The sequence below is a fragment of the Prinia subflava genome, chromosome 5, assembly GCF_021018805.1.
Source record: "Prinia subflava isolate CZ2003 ecotype Zambia chromosome 5, Cam_Psub_1.2, whole genome shotgun sequence".
NCBI lineage: Eukaryota > Metazoa > Chordata > Aves > Passeriformes > Cisticolidae > Prinia > Prinia subflava.
This window is the reverse complement of record NC_086251.1, coordinates 26,969,367-26,986,590: the sequence shown is the minus strand read 5'-3', so window position 1 is coordinate 26,986,590 and position 17,224 is coordinate 26,969,367. Positions and strand designations below refer to the sequence as shown.

Genomic DNA, 17,224 nt, shown 5'->3' with positions numbered 1-17,224 from the left:
AGACAAGACTAACCTCTCAGGTTGGTATAGGTCTGTTGTGTTCAGCAAGGATGAAGAACTGAACCTACCACAGCTCTAAGTCACAAGTTCAGCACTTCTTTGATACTCTGAAAATAACGAATGCCTTTCTTCTAAACCACAAGTCACAGCTCATATGTAAAACAAAGAGATATCCCAGACCATAAATGAACAAATTCTCTAAAACACACATTAGAGCATAACTTGCAGATACAGTTGTTGAAGAAACAGCCTGCTCCTCTGGCACCATCTGAGGAAGTAACTATGCAAAGTTAGTATGATCTTTTTCAAATGTTAAAAATCAATGAAAGAGTTTTCAAAAATAATATATGGGAGGCAGCTAAAGAAATAGTTTCATTACCAGTAAATTGTTATCATCAGGTATATTGCTTATATTCTGCATTTTAAATTTGCAAATGCAGATGTCTCTAGTTCTTGTATGTAATATTAGGATATTTGTAAACATTATTACAATGTTGAAGTAATTTCTTACCTAATATGGGCAGTAAGGGGGAAACAATCAAGTGCATGCTAGAAAATTGGAAGATGTCTCATGTTCAGACAGTATCACAAGACTCGAAAGATAAATCATATCCTTGGTTGCACAAATTGCTTTAAGCAATACCTATTCATTGCAGCATAGTTTGCCCCACAAGTTTAAAGAAAATGTGGAAGGAGAACCAAGAGACTGGTAGAGAAAGAATTATATAACTTCTGATCAAACTCTCTTCCTGGGTCGCATCCAAGCAGATTACAAAAGTGGAAAGGATAGTTATCACTGTGTTATTGGCAGGGAAATGCAGATGCAGAAGCAAGATAAATTTAAATGAAATGAATTGCCCAGAGTGACTTAGCAGTCTGTGACAGAGCTGGGACTGGAACTAACATGTAATGAGACCTTTTCCAGAAGGTTACCCAATTGGTCATGCTGCCTGTCAGTATATGTTCTACAATACCACACTGCCTGTTCATACCTAAATCTGCGATATAATGTGAATACACAAGTTCTTAGAGCTGGAGTCATTGGAGACAGCTGTAGTTGCCCAGCAGACAAAAGAAATGCCAATTCCCTAGAGAGGACAGCAGATTTGCTCAAAACGGGAGGGCTGGAAAGGGTGGATGACAGTGTAGAGAAACTGAGCCCCACCATTCTTCACTATAGGTTCAAAAGGCATCAGCTCTTATCCTCTGAGGAACAAATGCCCTGCATTGTTCCCCGCCAAAAATCAATTATCTCCTTAGCATATCAGAGAGACTTCTAACCCCCACCAAGTACTCCACATGTATCAGACTGATACACAAAGGGAAAGTTAGTTGCACAGATACACAAGTACCCAACTTGCCTCTCATCTGAAAACTCTGGCAATCCACAGGAGACAAGTCATCCACAACATGTGGCAGTGCTCAGCACACAGAGCAACCTGGTCTAGTGGGAGGTACCCCTGACCACAGAGGGGGGTTGGAACTAGATGATCTCTAAAACTCCTTCCAGCACAGGCTATTCTGTGATTCTGTGATAGCTGTGCCAACCCAGACAGGTCTGGAGACAAAACAAACCCAAAACAACTGTTGTATATTGAGATTTAATGCCATACATTGCTCATTACCATACATAATTGCTCACTGTGCAACCTTCTGTGACATTATCACCTTTCTCAGAAATTAGAATTTTCTTCTCTATCAGGGCTCAGAGTTTAAATCACAGTAAAATAAAAGTGCACTGCTATTTTTGCCTAACGTTTTTCATGGTGAAGGGATGTGATCGCATGTTGGGTGAGACAGTCAGCTCATTACATGGACTGGATTACAGATATGTGGGGACAGCAGACCAGACGGGGAAGGTGGTTAAAAAAGTATTTTACTCTTAAAAAAGTTTCTCTTAAAATACATAGGCATTTTTAAATCTCTTGATTTGCAACCAACAGGGGATGTACCAGTAATGAGTTTGTTAAGTCAAACTAGCTCTGTGTACTCTATTCTTACCTATTGTCTTTACTGAATGAATCTCCCTTCATGACCTGAGGTCCCAGTTGCAGGAGATGACAAATAGTAGTGAATGGTTTGGAACAAAGAACTTTTGGAAAAGTTATTGAAACACCTCCTTTTTGCAATTTGCTGTATATATTCAATGCTATAAGGCTGAATTTTAAGATATTTGTAGTAATCGGTTGGTTACAACATGTCTCTTCAAATGCAGTAAGCCAAACTGATTGCTACATAAGTCTGTCCTTGCCCACTGCTTCCCTGGAGACTGTCAGGACCAAAACCATTAAGAACTGCAAAGATCCAGTGTGGAATGAAACATTTTGCTTCAGGATCCAGAGCCAAGTAAAGGTAAGATGTAGAGTGCTTTTGTTTTTTCTTTTGGAGCAGAGATGTCATTGTTTGATCCATGTGTAGGGCAAAATAAAAATAGAAATAAATGTGTGTGAAGGACTACAAGGATAGGGGCAAGGAGATTTGGAGTAGAATGTATCAGCAAAATTAATTTTCTGTTATGTAAAAAATAACCAAGATATTTCGTAGCAATTCCTATAGTGTTCTATCACTTTTCACTTTTTCTTTTCCTTTTTTAATCACTGTTTTTCATGAATAAATGTGAAAATTTCAGAGTAAATTGAACAGTGTAAAAGATATGTATGAGCTAAGTAGTGAAAGCATCAAAGGGCTGTACTCTTTTACTATTCCTTTGTAATGACCATAAATAAAAAGTCACGAAGCAACAGTTTAAGTTTGCAAAAGGGAACTTGATGAAATTTTATCATGATGATAAATGTTAGAGCTTAAGAAGATTTGCAAGTCTCATTATCTTCTCCCTCCAAAAACAGCATCAACATCAGGGTCTAGGAGTCCACAAAGATCAGTGGTAAGCTAAGTAAACCAAGCTTACTTCACACCAGGAGCAGACAGTCTCTGCTTTACAGCTTGCACTGTTCTTTTCTTAGTGCTGGTGCCAGATCAGGACTTTCTACACTGGCAAATCAGCAGGCCAATCCCCTGGCTCTCTCAAGAATTGATAAAATACTCCAGAAGAGCATTTGGAATAGCTCAGTGTGTTCCTACACCACAGGGTCTCCAGTGAACCATCCCTCTTGTCTTTCACTCAGAAGTTCTCCATGATACGTGTTCTCAGGTTTTCTTGCACAGTTAGGTGGTACTGGTCCTGTTTGGTATAGATTTCATCTTTCCCATGTCTGCCCATCTGTGGCCTACAGCCAGTGCTTTCCCTGCAAACCTAAAAAACCTCCAACTTCTTTCAAAATGCTTCACAAGGCACAATTTCATGAAGCCCTGCAGGTTTATCAGAGAGGTGAAAGGCAAGTGACAAATATTGCAGCATGGGAAAAAACACCCACTGATTTGCAATTCCTGCACACGAGCACCTGCTCTTCCTGAAAGGTTTTTCAAAACTGCAATACCATACAGAAGCGCTAAAAAATATCTTGGCCACAGAAGCTGCCTGAACTAGTTCTTCAGGAGTAGTGTTTGGGAAGACCTTATGTTTACTTTCAGTAAAACTCTCAGTGGGAGACAAGACATGCAGCATTAGCTGGGGTAATTTTCAGCATGTGGCAACAGAAGCACGGTGGTGGTTGTTGTGGCTTGATTGTAAGCTGCAAAAATGTGTCCTGGGGATTTGGGACAACCAAAGCTCAGCAGTTAAGGCTCTTGCAGGTTTCTCTGTACATACGGCAGTTCCTGTGCTCATTACCCTCTGAGCAGAATCAGAGTTTGCTGGTCTGGTTACTTTCTCCTTTCCTATCTTGTGTTTTGCTGAGCTATTAATCTTCCCAAATTGTGGTAGCCAGAGCTCAGTAAAACCATGTAATACACCATCACTGTGGAAGAAAATACTTGTTTGGGCATGTTTGTGTTGTTTCTCACCAGGAATGGCAGTGTTTACTGGCAGGCATCTGTTTTGATGAATGTCTGAGAAACAGTTGGTTAAAAAAGGCTTCCCAGGCTTGTGCAGTGGGCACAATTCCCACAGCCCCAGGAGGGTGACCCTTCCTAGAGCTGGTGGCACACAGCCCTGCCAAGGGCTGTCTGCTCATTACCTGGCTCCCAGTGATGTTGCCCTCACATCCTCTGTCAGGAGAGACAGAAACAGTGAGCTGCCTGGACAACCTTGGCTGCTTCCCACACAGCATCAGCCAGGGGTGCAGCCAGAGATCTCCCCTGGCCAGGCAGCACCCTGTGCATGCCTCTCCTGGCTAGCTGGGAGTATCTGGGACTGCAAATCACTTGGTCACTCAGAAAATAAGTCAGTCATTTAAGCCAGATAAGGATATTCTATTGCAGTATCACAGCTAGGAAAACAGATCTGCTCTTCAGTGCAGGCCTGCCTTCTACTAACTCCAGACTACTGCTTTTAAGCATATGACCTCCATCACCTTCTATAATCCTTTGCAGGCTATTTATGGCTGGCCTGTAAACCAGGGTGCTGTGGCTGCTTGTCTCTGCCTCTTGACAGTATGTTTCAATTAGCAAGTGTCATGGACAGGGCTGACCACAGTGTGGTACTTTTAAATAGGTGGCCTTAAAGGTCAGCAGCATTTCTGTCTTCTGACAGTAAATTGCAAACTCAAGGTTATTTACCATCTCCCCATTGCTGGTTTCTTGCAGAATGATAGATGTCAAAATTGAGTGTTTGGAATCTGGAGTGGCTTCCTTTCAGTGTCTAGTCAAACACTTATCACATTTACATATGGATCTTTCTGAGATACGTTATGAACTTCTAAGACAACAAAGTTCACATGCTCACTTTATCCATGTGTTTGTGTGTGAGACCATGAACCTACCTGTGTGTCTTTAATAAACATCAAGCCTCTAAGCAAGTTTCAGTTTAATCTGATTCATAAGTAAGAATCTGAGATAAGTGATCCCTGTAATTTACATGAAAATGAGCTGCTGCAATTGAGGGAGGCCTCAATTATTGCCCCACTGAGAAAACAGCAGTTAGGGTTCACTTGCTCCGCACTCCGGGAAGCATCTCTGAGCCAGCCCATGCCAGCTACTATTCAGGCACAGGAGGGGTTTTTACCCTCACCTGTCCATCCAAACAGACAGGAGACAGAGGAGGAGATTTATACAGTGGCATTTGTGCAATTTAACAACAATGTATCAACAACTTCTGATATTTCTGTAGATTCCATGGTAATTATCTGCATGTGATCTGTTTTATAATTTACAGGATAAAATTATGCAACCATGAAGTAATTATATGGTACATCCTTAATGCATTTTATTTGCTGCTTATATCCAAGGATTTTTATTCTACCAATGGCAACAAAATCCTGACCACTAGCTGGTTTCCTACAGCTCAGGAAGAAGTGATGACCTCAGACCAAATTGGAGGTTGAATATGTTTTCAGTGATTCTACTAGCTTTTGTCATTTAAATTTCTTGGCAGGATAAAATGCATCAAATTACAAAACAGTTTACTCAGCAACAAATCTGACTCTGTGTTAGGTTCAGAATATCTTTCTTCATCTCTCTGTGGATGCAGAGGTCGTACACACTCTCTCACTTCTCCCCATTCTTTCTCTGTTTTCCTTACCATGCTGAGCACACCATCTTGTGTCTCTGTAAGGTCTCAATATGGAATCCTAATTCTGTACCTCTGTTCACAGAATATTCTTGAGATGAAAGTCTATGATGAAAATGCAGTCACTAAAGATGACCTCCTCTTCACTGTTCTCTTTGATGTTGCTAAAGTCCAGCTTGGAGAAACTGTTCACTTGACATTTAACCTAAATCCAAAGGTGAGTGATAAAACTGCCTTGGTCACAGGAAGGAGATATATTTTTTGATATTACCTCCTAAATAAGTCCTTTTAAAACAATCATAGGTAGGAGAGTTTGTTTCCTCCTGGTATACACTTCATATATCCTGTGAAGAACCTTACAAACCTTATTCAGCAAAGTAGACAAGGACATGAACCTGAAGGCTTTTGCTAGCTCATCAAACCTCTTAGCAGGTGTTTTCTCCTGACACCGGAGTTGCCTTTTTCCCCTCTTTTTTGACTCTGTTGCTCAAATAGGTTTTGTGGGAAATACAAAATTTCATCACTGTTGCACAACGTTTCTTTGTTAGAATTTCTTTTCCTGGCACAAGTACTCGTGATTTTGGGCATACTCTGAGAAAAATGTTGCAGTATTCACTTAAAAACTGATTCCTTGCCCTGTAATTCTTTTGAATATACCCAAAAATAATCCAAGGATCATACTGAGGAGCAAAAACCAGTGATGGCCAGTTGATCAAACTATTTCATTGTTTTAGTGTGCCTGAAAACTTACATGATGACTTCAACAAGGGATAAGGGTATTCAGCTGAGATACTTCTATGGATTTTCTATTTCACTGACTTTTCTTATAGGGTACATATGGGTTTTCAGGTCCACAGTGATTTTGGCAGACAGTCTGCCTTAAACTTGTCTGGGCACTGGTCAACGAATTGTCTGTGTTATAGGAGTCCTTTTGATTAGAAGAATTGAGAATGCTCTCTTCTATCCAGCAGTATCCCTCTTCAGATAACATTACACAGTAAAACCCAAGCCTTTAGACAGTTTTAAGCCAACAGTTACTGCTGCAGGACTGCTTGCCTTTCTACTCTGCCTCACCACCAAACAGAACAGGGCAGTTTGGCCTGAGGACTGATGGTTAACAAAGGAGGGAGAATACTTTCAAAATCACTCTAACTCAAACGTTTCACTCCTCACACTACACCTTGGAGCAGGAAGGAAATTTGACTTGATTGAAGGACTCTTTCAGGAGCCATAATAATAATTGATAACCATAGCTAAATAAGAAAGGAAATGCATTCAGATGCTTATAATAAATTAATTTTTTACAGACACAGGAGATGCTAGAGGTTGAGTTTACATCGGAGAGCATGTGAGTAACATCCACATGGAACCATAGACATGCCCCCTTGCAAGCAGTCAAACACATGCTGGCATTTAGTGTAATATAGTTTAAAATGCCCAGCATGACAGGAATGGGTGGTGTCAATGAAGTTACTTGCATATTGGCTAAAACTCTGTCTTCCTTATCTACCAAGAATCATCCCGGTTATTAATTTATCCTATTACCTGCTGGAAGAGGGAGAATAATAACAACTGGGGTCAACATACCTATTACAACTATTGTTTACCATTAAAAAAAAAATCCAAACATATTTCAGATATCTCCTAAAACTAAAAACTGGTGACATGTTTATGCTGAACAAGACAGACTTCAAGGAAAATATTATTCCTTGGTGTTCATTTACAGATGTTTTTAGGTGATGATACTTCTGATTGCATTTTTTTTTCTCTTTCAGTCCAGTCCCTCCTGAGAAGCTTGTGACCAATGGTGTATTAGTGGTAATTTTAAACTACTGCTCTTCTGTCTTTGGTTTCATGATAGCAATGGGAATGGTGAATCTGGCAGGTGCCCCAACACCTCACTGCAGGAAAGGCTGAAGGCGAGGGAAATGGGGATCAGACACAGGTAGCCATCCTGTTGTGCTGCTCCCTGTGGGAGGATGTGTTAGGAAAGGAGGATGCACAATTGTTTGGGGTACCCAGGGACCTGTTCACCACCACAGGTTGATATCAAGCCTATTGACAGAGCCTTGAAGTGGCCTTTTGCTGACCTAGTGCCACTTTGTCATTCCTTTGGGGAACTTCTTTTGTAACTCCCTCATGGCCATCCTGTTTTCCCCATCTCCACAGGATGCTATGGAAGTTGCTTTCTCAGCTCCTCTTAACTCATAACTTAAAGGAGGCAGCACTTCACTGTGCAGCTTCACCAAAGCAGGGCAGCAAGGAGCAAGGACATCCCTGTGACTTGGCCAACCCATCAGTTTACCCTCAGAAGGTCTCAACACACTCTCATTGCCCCCTTGTTATTTCCCTTCTCTTCCCAGTCTTGTCCAAAACCACCACAACTATTTTTCTTTCAGCTGAAACCTGTCACATTTTCAGAGTGCCAAGGCCTTTCTCTTATCAGCCTAACAAACACAGGCTGGACTGTTTTCCAGACCCCAGGGACTCAGGTGACCAAAGACAGGTAGCAGTGAAGTGACTCAGATATGGCATGTTTTATATACTTTAATCTCTCATTGTTCATCCCTGCTACAGTCTCGTGAAATTTCCTGCTTGGAAGTCCTAGTGGACAACAGATGGACAAAGAAAGAACCTTCAGGTTAGACTTCAATCTAGAAACAGAACCCTTATTTTATGGTTAACTGACTTTTCTTGATTGGTTGGTTTCTTTGGGGGTTTTTTGTTTGTTTGGTTTTTTGTTTGTTTGTTTGGGTTTTTAAATTTTTTTAAATTTTCATTTGTTTTGGTTTTGTTTGTTTGTATTTTTATCTCTGTGGTTTTTTTGTAGTTGTTTGTTTTGTTTTGTTATTTTCTTATCTGGTAATTTTCCTACTTTGTTCTTACAGTTAGAGCACAGGAACTGGATGGTTAGGAGTGTATATGCAGGCCCACAGATCCAGCAGTTATAATATGTTTGTGTTAACCAGCTATAAAAACTGGACTTTGAAATTAAGGGAATGAATCTTATAAGTGCTGTAAAATATAAGAAAACATGTTTCTATCTCAATTTACATTTTGTCCAATTTGTCTGTATGTCTGAGTTTTTAAAACATCTACTGCAGCTTTATAAGCTTTTTGCTTGTTTGCTTTTCTTCTCCTAATTCTTTTAATGTTCACTTGATGGATAAATAGGGTTTGGAAACTTTTAAGCATTGCTGAATGGTTTATATATAAACTTCTGAAAGACCATTTAACATTCCATTTCTGGGATTATTGTCATTAACTTCTCTGTTTATTTTTCATGTTTGGATTTTTTTTTTATTTTTTTTTTAGAAAAAGACTTCTCATTTTCAGTGAAGGGATCATATGAGAAGAGCCAGACCCTGTCACTGGGCTCTTTCTGGCAACCTCTGAAGCCCCTGAACTTTCATTACATCAAGTACAGCCTGTCAGAGTTGTGCATGGCTCTAGCAGAGAAGAAGCCTCACTTCTGCTCGGTATGTGATCACGAGCTTGAGTAAGCACAGTGAACTCATGGTTTTCTACACTTGACTGAGGCAAATTGAAAGAGTTTGGATTTTTAATAACGAGCTATCTTTCATGAACTTGAGCTCTGAAACAGCATTGTAACCCATAAGACATACAAATATTAGATGCCAACTTGAAAACTTCTGGACAGGGACCCATTTGAAAAAATTAGGTTGGAGACAGTGTATATCTATGGTGTGAAATATGAAATATTTGTCTACATTATAATTTATTTTCCAGTGTACTTTAGATGAAGACAAAAAAACCAGCCATGCATCCCTCACTATTCCTCTGGATTCACTTCCATTCAGTGAGAAAGTGGCAGTAGCAAAGGTAATTGATACCAACTTCTCAGAATAAATGTTAAACTACAGATCAAAGATCAATGGGCATGAGTTAATTAGATCACTGTGAAGTAGGGGTTTAGATATGTAACTGTCAGTGCCCTCAACTTCCTAAAAATTCCTAACATTATGGACATCTACATTTTCATATGAACAACACAGAAGAAAAAAAATCACAGCCAAACACATGACAAAGGGATTTCTGTGACCACCTCACGGACTAATGTGGATCAGAGCAAAGGCAAATGATGAGGCAGGATGCAGCACACTGGCAGAGCTGGTGGTGGTTTTTGCTGTATACTGCTCTCTTTACCTTTAGTATAAAACAATATAAGGAAAATAATGTGGACTCGGAGAAACTTTAAGATTTAGATGGATTTTCTGATTATTATGGCTTTGTGGCTCAATGTGGCTTTTAGAAAAAGAGAAGGCTTTCAGAGCTGATGGTAAGGAATGTAAAATGACCTCCAGTGTTTATATTGTGGGTTTTTTTCCCCCCTAGGATGAGACAATCAATTTACATGTCAAGTCAAATGACTGGTAAGAAATTCTGTCTTTGGGTTTTGTGGTTGTGAAAAAAATATGGGGTTTTGCCTTCTTACCTATTTCTGTAAGTAAGGGAGAAAGTATTTAGTCAATGATTATATTTACCTATTCACCTATGTTCATTACCCTTGTTCAGAAGGTGGTTAACTGTGCTAGTTGAATTTTCCTGTTATGCTGCTATACAGAAATCAGTTTAATGGGGAGAATAATGTTTTCTGGTTCCAGCATCTGTAGAGCTATGTGTTTAGAAAAAGATATGTTTACTTTCCTTTCCTTACTTGTAAAAAATACAGAGTATTTATATTTATAAAATCTGTCAGTCCTGAGGCAAGAAATCCTAAATATTCCACTGTTTCTAGTATCCATGTACAGATTGCCGTATTTATGTAAGAGACTTCCTGAAAATAAGTGTAGTAATAAAGCATATGTATTTCTGTAAGATTTTGTTACTTTTTGCAGTTCATCAGCCTTTTCCTTACCGTACCTATATCATTATGATGTGCTTTTGTGGGGCCATAGTAGCAGCTCTTCTAAGCCTCATAATAGAGTTGCAACTTGTAAGCAAGCATCCAGATATTAATTTTAAGTGATTGTGCACACCCTGTTTAACTCTGGTCTTTGTTTGAGGTCCAGAAACTTAGATGTTCGCTTGGAGTATGATCTATGTACGAAGGAGAAAAATTTCCTACAGAAAAGGAAGAAGTTTGTGGCTTCTGCTCTGAAAAATGCACTACATTTAGAACAAGACCTACAAGATCATGAGGTACTGGGAGGACAAAAGGGACTGTATTATGCTGTGTAACAGGAGTATGTTATTCTCATAGCCCTTTGCATATTGTTCCTTTACTAGCCCTGATACATTCCCTGCACCATGTAAAGCACTGAGGAATGCTTTCCTACATTTTCTACTTTAGATGAAGCAATGTGAGAGTCAGGATAGTATCAAACCATCTTGATACACATTTCTTCAGAAAGCATAATGCCATAAGTCAGAAATTTTTTTCTATTTCTTTTTTGTCTATGCATTATAGACCTGGACAGTCTGAGTGTTTTAGCTGATCAGTCACCAAGGCCTCATAAGGTATTTTATCAGATTTTTGGAGGGAGAAAATCTAACAGTTAAAGTGATGCATAATACTGGCTGATGAGAAAGTGTCTTGTTATAGACTCTCTCCTCTGGTGCTCATCATCTCAGCTGTAGCTCCTCAAATAGAACAAAGACATTCAACGTTTTTTCTCTAATCTGCTTGTCTGAGCTATGGTTTGTATTTGTTCATGTCCATACTAGCATGGGGATGGTTGGTGCTTTAGGGCAGGAGCATGGTGTCTTGGTTTGAAAGACAGGTATCTGCTAGGGAGGGGCAGGGCCTCCCTACAGATGGACAATTCAAATCCCCTCCCTCCAAATTATTATAATTTAGAAAATTAAAGGGCCTTTCAGGCAGAGGTATGGGGATAGGAATAACAGTTCTTTACTGGTATGTATGACAGAAAAACAAACAAACAACAACAACTACAGCATTAATAATAAACAGAACCAGGAACCTCGAGGGCTTTCTTTCACAAAAGCCCGGGCCGTTTGATCTCGGTGCTCCTGCAGAACTCTGAGAGACCAAGCTGGAAGGGTGGAAAGTCCCGGGCTGGTGGATGAGATCAGAAGGTCTGTGCTGGTAGCTGAAGCGGCAGGGGTGTCCTGGCAGGGCAGGGCTGGGTAGGGCTACAGAGTAGCAGAAAGCCTCGAAGCAGCACAGAAGAGGCAGCAACGGTGGGACAGGGCCAGCCCAGCAGGGCAGGAGGAGGTGAGCTCAGAATCCCTGGGCACACGAGCAGATGGTGGTAGATTTCCTAGGACGAGTTGGAGTGATGACTGAACTCTTCTGGAAGCAAGCAGCAGCCCGACCGTCCTCTCCGATGCCAAGAGCAAGAGATCACGGTTGCCTCCAGCCCTGTCCTTTACCAGCCCCCCAAAAACTCGCGTTATCTCGCCCCTCTGTGAGACAACTCCCAGAGACCCAAAAACAAAAGGTGTAGCCCGGTGCTACATTCTCCTTTGGCCACTTCTTTGTTTTGGTCAAGCACCGACAAGTACCCAGTAGTTAGTCCCCTAGCAACTTATGGGGAAAAATTCTATAAGTAAAAAAAAGAAACAAATCGAACCCCCAACACATGGTCTGTGATCAGGAACTTGAGAAATGAAGAACCAGCTTGAGAGCTGGTTCATTTTGTTTCATCTGTTTTCTCCTTTGTCCAGGACAGGTGGACCAAAGGCATAGTAGGTAATATATGGCAGCATGGTTTTAGACATTATAAATTACCCCCTGCTCACAAACTGATTATATTGCAACCTTGTTTCTCATTAGCACATTAGTTTCAATGACAAAACCCCAGCAGTTTCTTAAATATAAGCATTTTTAGTGGAAGTACTTCTAACTATTATTTTCAGATTTTTCAGCAAGAGAATATTTCCTTATAGTCAGATAAATCCAAATCAGAATACTTTGCTTTGACCCGAAATGTTCGATTTGAATCAGGAAATTCTTGAGTATTTCTTTGATGCAATTGCCTGGAAATGTGTATGGAAAATGTCAACGGGCTCATTTTCTCTCAGCGGGTTTCTTAGAGAAATTTGTCTTCCTGTAACACAATTTAGATTTCCATACAATTAGGCTTCATCACTGCAATTACAGGTACTTTGTAAGAAATGTAATCTAGCTATTATGCTTGACTCACAGAGAGGATGAACTCTGCTCATTATCAAGAGACCTCTCAAGAGAAGATGTTTTGCTAAGGAAAATGCAGTCTAATATTGAAATGCCTTGAAACAATAAGGTTTGATAAGCATGTAAAAATGTACAGTCAAAAATGATTGATTTTGATCAGAATCAGTTAGATTTTTTTTTTTTTTCTTTGCAAAATACACAGTTTTAATTCTTTTTCTTTCCTGCTTGGGGAAATGGTGAAATGTTGGAAATTTTTGTGGGACTGACATGCTACATTTCACTCAGCTCTGATCACTTATGCTGGCAAACAAAGTGCTCCTTACCACTGCTGTGTTGATAATTAAACAGGTACCAGTGGTAGCAGTGATGACAACAGGAGGTGGCACCCGGGCACTGACATCTCTGTTAGGCAATCTGTTGGGTCTTCAAAAGCTGGGGCTCTTGGATGCCATTTCGTACATCACTGGGTCATCTGGTTCAACATGGTAAGGAGATCCTGAACAAAGACATCACTCATCACTTCTATAGTCTTCTGTGTGAGATATTTATTGTTTTCATTTTTGTAAAGAAAAGCGTACTGCTTCAGTCTTGTGCTTTTTTATTGCTGCATTAGAAGCACATTGCCCAAGCCATTGAATGGCCTAGGTGCTACTTACAATTTTCCTTGAGTCTTTGTTTCAGCTCTAGGATTGTTCCTACCAAGTCTTCAGGGTGCAAATCACGGCCTTGTGCATAAACCTTAGTAGCAAGAAGGAGCTTTTTTCAAGCCCTCAAATTTCATTAGTGGTTTGGGAACCTCCTCTAAATCAAAAAATCTTTTCAATAATAAACTAAGCCCAAAAGATGCTTTCAAAGAAACTCAGCTGGTTCATTTGAAGTAGACTTTAAATCTAAGTCTAAAAAGTGAAAGTTTCTCTGCATATGACAGTGCACTTCCTTTCTTTTCCCCAGGACTTTGTCACATTTGTATCAGAGTGCTGACTGGTCACACAGGGATCTATCAAGACCAATTGGTGAAGTCCGCAGACATATGACCAAGTGCAAGCTAAGCTGCTTTTCCCTGGAGAGCCTGAAATACTATGCAAAGGAGCTAAAACTGCGGAAGCAAGAGGGATACCAGATATCTAGTGTCGATTTTTGGGGGCTTCTGCTGGAAAAAGCATTAGATGATGGGGTAGCATTTTTACTATATTTTCTCTAACAGCTACTGAACACTATTGTACAGAGAATGAAACTCCAGGGACAGATGCCTGAGAGCATGCTAGCATTATCCAGCAGATGATTTCTGCTGATTAACAAAGGTATTTTAGAATTGTTAAGGTTGGAAAGGCCTATGTGTCCAACCATTATCCTATCACTATCATGTTCACCTCTAACCGATGTCCCCAGGTGCCAAATCTACACAAGTTTCAAACACTTTCACAGATGGTGATTCCATCATTTTCCCGGGGAACCTGTTCCAATACTGATCAGTCTTTCAGTGATGAAATTTTTCCTAATATTCAGTTTAAACCTCTAGGGCACAACTGAAGTCCATTTCCTCTTGTCTTGTTACTTGGAAGAAGAGACCAATCCCCACTTGTCTGCTACTTCCTTTCAGGAAGTTGTAGAGAGTGACAAGGTCTCCCTTGAGTCTCCTTTTCTCCAGGCTACACAATGCCAGCTCCTTCAGCTGCTTCTTGTAAGACTTTTTCTCTAGACCCTTTCCCATCTCCATTTGCCCCATGTCCTTCTTTGGACATGCTCCAGCACCTCCATGTCTTTCTTACAGAGAGGGGCCCAAAACTGGATAGAGCACTCAAGGTGTGGCCTCACCAGTGCCAAGGACAGGAGGTCAATCACTGCCCTGGTCCTGCTGACCACACTATTGCTGATACAGGCCAGGATGCCATTGGCCTTCTTGGCCACCTGGACACTGCTGGATCATGTTCAGCTGCTGTCAGCCAGCATCCCCAGGTCCTTTTCTGCTGGGCAGCTTTACAGCCACTCTTCCTCCAGCCTGTAGTGCTGCCTGGGGTTGTTGTGACCCAAGTGCAGGACTTGGCACTTGACCTTGTTGAACGTCATGCAATTGGCCTTGGCCCATGATCCAGCCTGTCCAGATCCCTCTGCAGCGCCTTCCTGTCCTCCAGCAGATCAACAACTCCCACCCAGTTTGGTGTTTTCTGCAAACTTATTAGGAGTTTCATCCCCACGTATCACTTAATGCATAATTAGCAGCCCAAGAGTCTTCTGTAAAGCAGAAAACCTATGTCTCCTTCTACAAGAATGAGTATCTGAGTACCCAACTAAAGAGTTGTGCTCTTGGTTTATTTTAATCTGCTCATCCCTGTGAGAACAAATTTCCATGTAAAGTGGTTGTATTTATGAGACAGGAGACCATTTTTTAAAAAAGCATTCTACAACTCTACCTCTAATTAAATAAGCCTATGTGGATGTGTAAATATTTAGATCACTCCTTGCTTAAAAAATGTTTGGACACAAAATGAGTCAAGAGAATAGCAAAATTAAGAGGGAAACAGCTATGTATTTTACTGTAGTCTTGGAAGGCCATATACTACGCCAAGAAGGTCCCTTGATTTTGCTCTCTGTCTTTCATTAATTCACAGAAAAATAACCACAAACTCTCAGATGAGCAAGAGGCACTGAGTCAGGGTCAAAATCCTCTACCTATCTATATGATCCTCAACATCAAAGAAGATTACAGCCTTTCAGAGTTCAAAGGTGATGGCAAAAATGGGCTGATTTGGTGTTTAGATTACCTGCATTATCAGTACTTCAACCTCTTCTACAGCTGACCGATAGCATTTATAGTTTATTTTCCTCCTTAACTTCCTTTTCCATTTCCAGACCTTATGTCTAGACTAAGGGAGGAACTTATCTTCTGTGAGGCAGGAGAAATCTTGGAGAGGTGTTTAAGGACAGCCAAGGTACTCACAAGCCTTAGCTCCACATGTGGGGTAACACAGACTAACCCTTCTTGGTATAAACTTCACTTAGATTCTCTCTGGAGAGGGTAATTGGAAAGTTCTGAATGAACCACACCGTGAAACATGACTGAGTGAGTGGCTGACACCAGTTACCTTGAGGAAGGCCAGTCTGTGGTCACCCTGCAGATAGGGTTTATCCTGCAACTGCCTTTTTGCCTTTTCATAGCCCTTCCAGCAGGGAAGTAGGGATAAGATTAAGATTCAAAAGTTTGTTTTATGTCTGTGCAGAATGGGTGGAGTTCACCCCTTATGAGGTTGGGTTCTTAAAATATGGAGCCTTCATGCGTGCAGAGGATTTTGGCAGTGAGTTCTTCATGGGTCGCCTGATGAAGAAGCTTCCTGAGTCTCGAATCTGCTTCATGAAAGGTGATGTGCTCTATTGCAAAAATTTGAATTGCATAAATAGGTATTTTATTTTTAATATAATGCAAATTCTGCATATTACAAACAGTGCCCTGCATCATGCAGGACTGAAACAAATTGTACACCGTGTTGTTCTTGCCTCTGACTGAATTTCTTAGACAATGGAGATGGGCTAAAAGTACTGAGAGGAAATTCCAAACCACACTATTCACTGTTGCTTTTATCTTGAATAATGATGCTCATGCCTGAAGTTTCAGGGCTGCTTGAACAGGTTAGATTAATTTTGAACCAACCAGCAGCAGAGTTCCGCACCAAAAAAGTTGTATTTTGAACCCAAAATCTTAAAATCAAATTTGTCTATGAATGGCATGATCTTAGGTGCCAAAACAATGTTGTTACTGAGTTTACTATAAAATACAGCAATTAAGACTAGTTTTGTGAACTTTGCTGCTGATACTTTTGCAAGTTTAATAGTATTCTAAATACTTTGTAATTTTGGTACAATGATAAATAATTGAAATTTATCATTCTTAATTCAGTAAATTGGGTAGCACTCAGTAATACATGAGAAACAGTTTTGCAGGTTTTATGCTATTCTTGTTTTAATTTTGCTTAATACTGGAACTCTCTACTACACCCCTTTGTACCTTGGTTCTCTGGGGTAAAGTTGTCTGCAGATAAGTCTGTCTGCTCTTAAACAGATATTTTACATATAAATAGGCACAAGACACAACTGGACAAGCACACAGGTAAAAAATTTTTAACTTACAAAGTGAAAAATACATTCAACCAGCAACATCACCTGGTATTCCTTATTTGATATTCAGAGAAGCTGTGAATGTCTGTACTATGCAAGAGGAATCCAGAATCATATTGTTCAAAACATGAGACAACAGCTGGGCATACGAAATAAACTATTGTGATCAGTCACAAAAAGCACGAAATCGCACAGTTTTATTAGCTATGCTAAGAGCTTTTAGTGATATCATGAGTAAAGAAGAGTTGTCTGAGGGAAAAGACTCAGAAGAAAAGAAAGGATCCAAGAGTATGAATAGATCTGGAAAGGGCAGGAAAAATCCATGCAAAGTAAATCCCACTGGTGGCTCTGAAAACCAGTAGTTCAGATGCAGCCACCAGTACTAGAAACCCCAAACCCAGGAGCTTGAGATGCTAGAGAGTATGCTG

At 40.3% G+C, this 17,224-nt stretch overlaps 1 protein-coding gene across 1 annotated transcript in view; it reads left to right on the top strand.

Annotated features, from left to right (window-relative positions):
* LOC134551235 (cytosolic phospholipase A2 epsilon-like) overlaps nucleotides 1–17,224 on the top strand; it is a 34,602-nt gene that overhangs the window by 11,089 nt on the left and 6,289 nt on the right. The window contains exons 4-16 of the mRNA XM_063398591.1: nucleotides 2,216–2,352; nucleotides 5,652–5,783; nucleotides 6,874–6,914; nucleotides 7,342–7,384; nucleotides 8,144–8,207; nucleotides 8,882–9,045; nucleotides 9,317–9,409; nucleotides 9,923–9,960; nucleotides 10,594–10,729; nucleotides 13,035–13,171; nucleotides 13,638–13,860; nucleotides 15,296–15,410; nucleotides 15,905–16,042. Of these exons, the coding sequence (XP_063254661.1) occupies nucleotides 2,216–2,352; nucleotides 5,652–5,783; nucleotides 6,874–6,914; nucleotides 7,342–7,384; nucleotides 8,144–8,207; nucleotides 8,882–9,045; nucleotides 9,317–9,409; nucleotides 9,923–9,960; nucleotides 10,594–10,729; nucleotides 13,035–13,171; nucleotides 13,638–13,860; nucleotides 15,296–15,410; nucleotides 15,905–16,042 (1,461 nt within the window). The remainder of the gene's footprint in view (nucleotides 1–2,215; nucleotides 2,353–5,651; nucleotides 5,784–6,873; nucleotides 6,915–7,341; nucleotides 7,385–8,143; nucleotides 8,208–8,881; nucleotides 9,046–9,316; nucleotides 9,410–9,922; nucleotides 9,961–10,593; nucleotides 10,730–13,034; nucleotides 13,172–13,637; nucleotides 13,861–15,295; nucleotides 15,411–15,904; nucleotides 16,043–17,224) is intronic.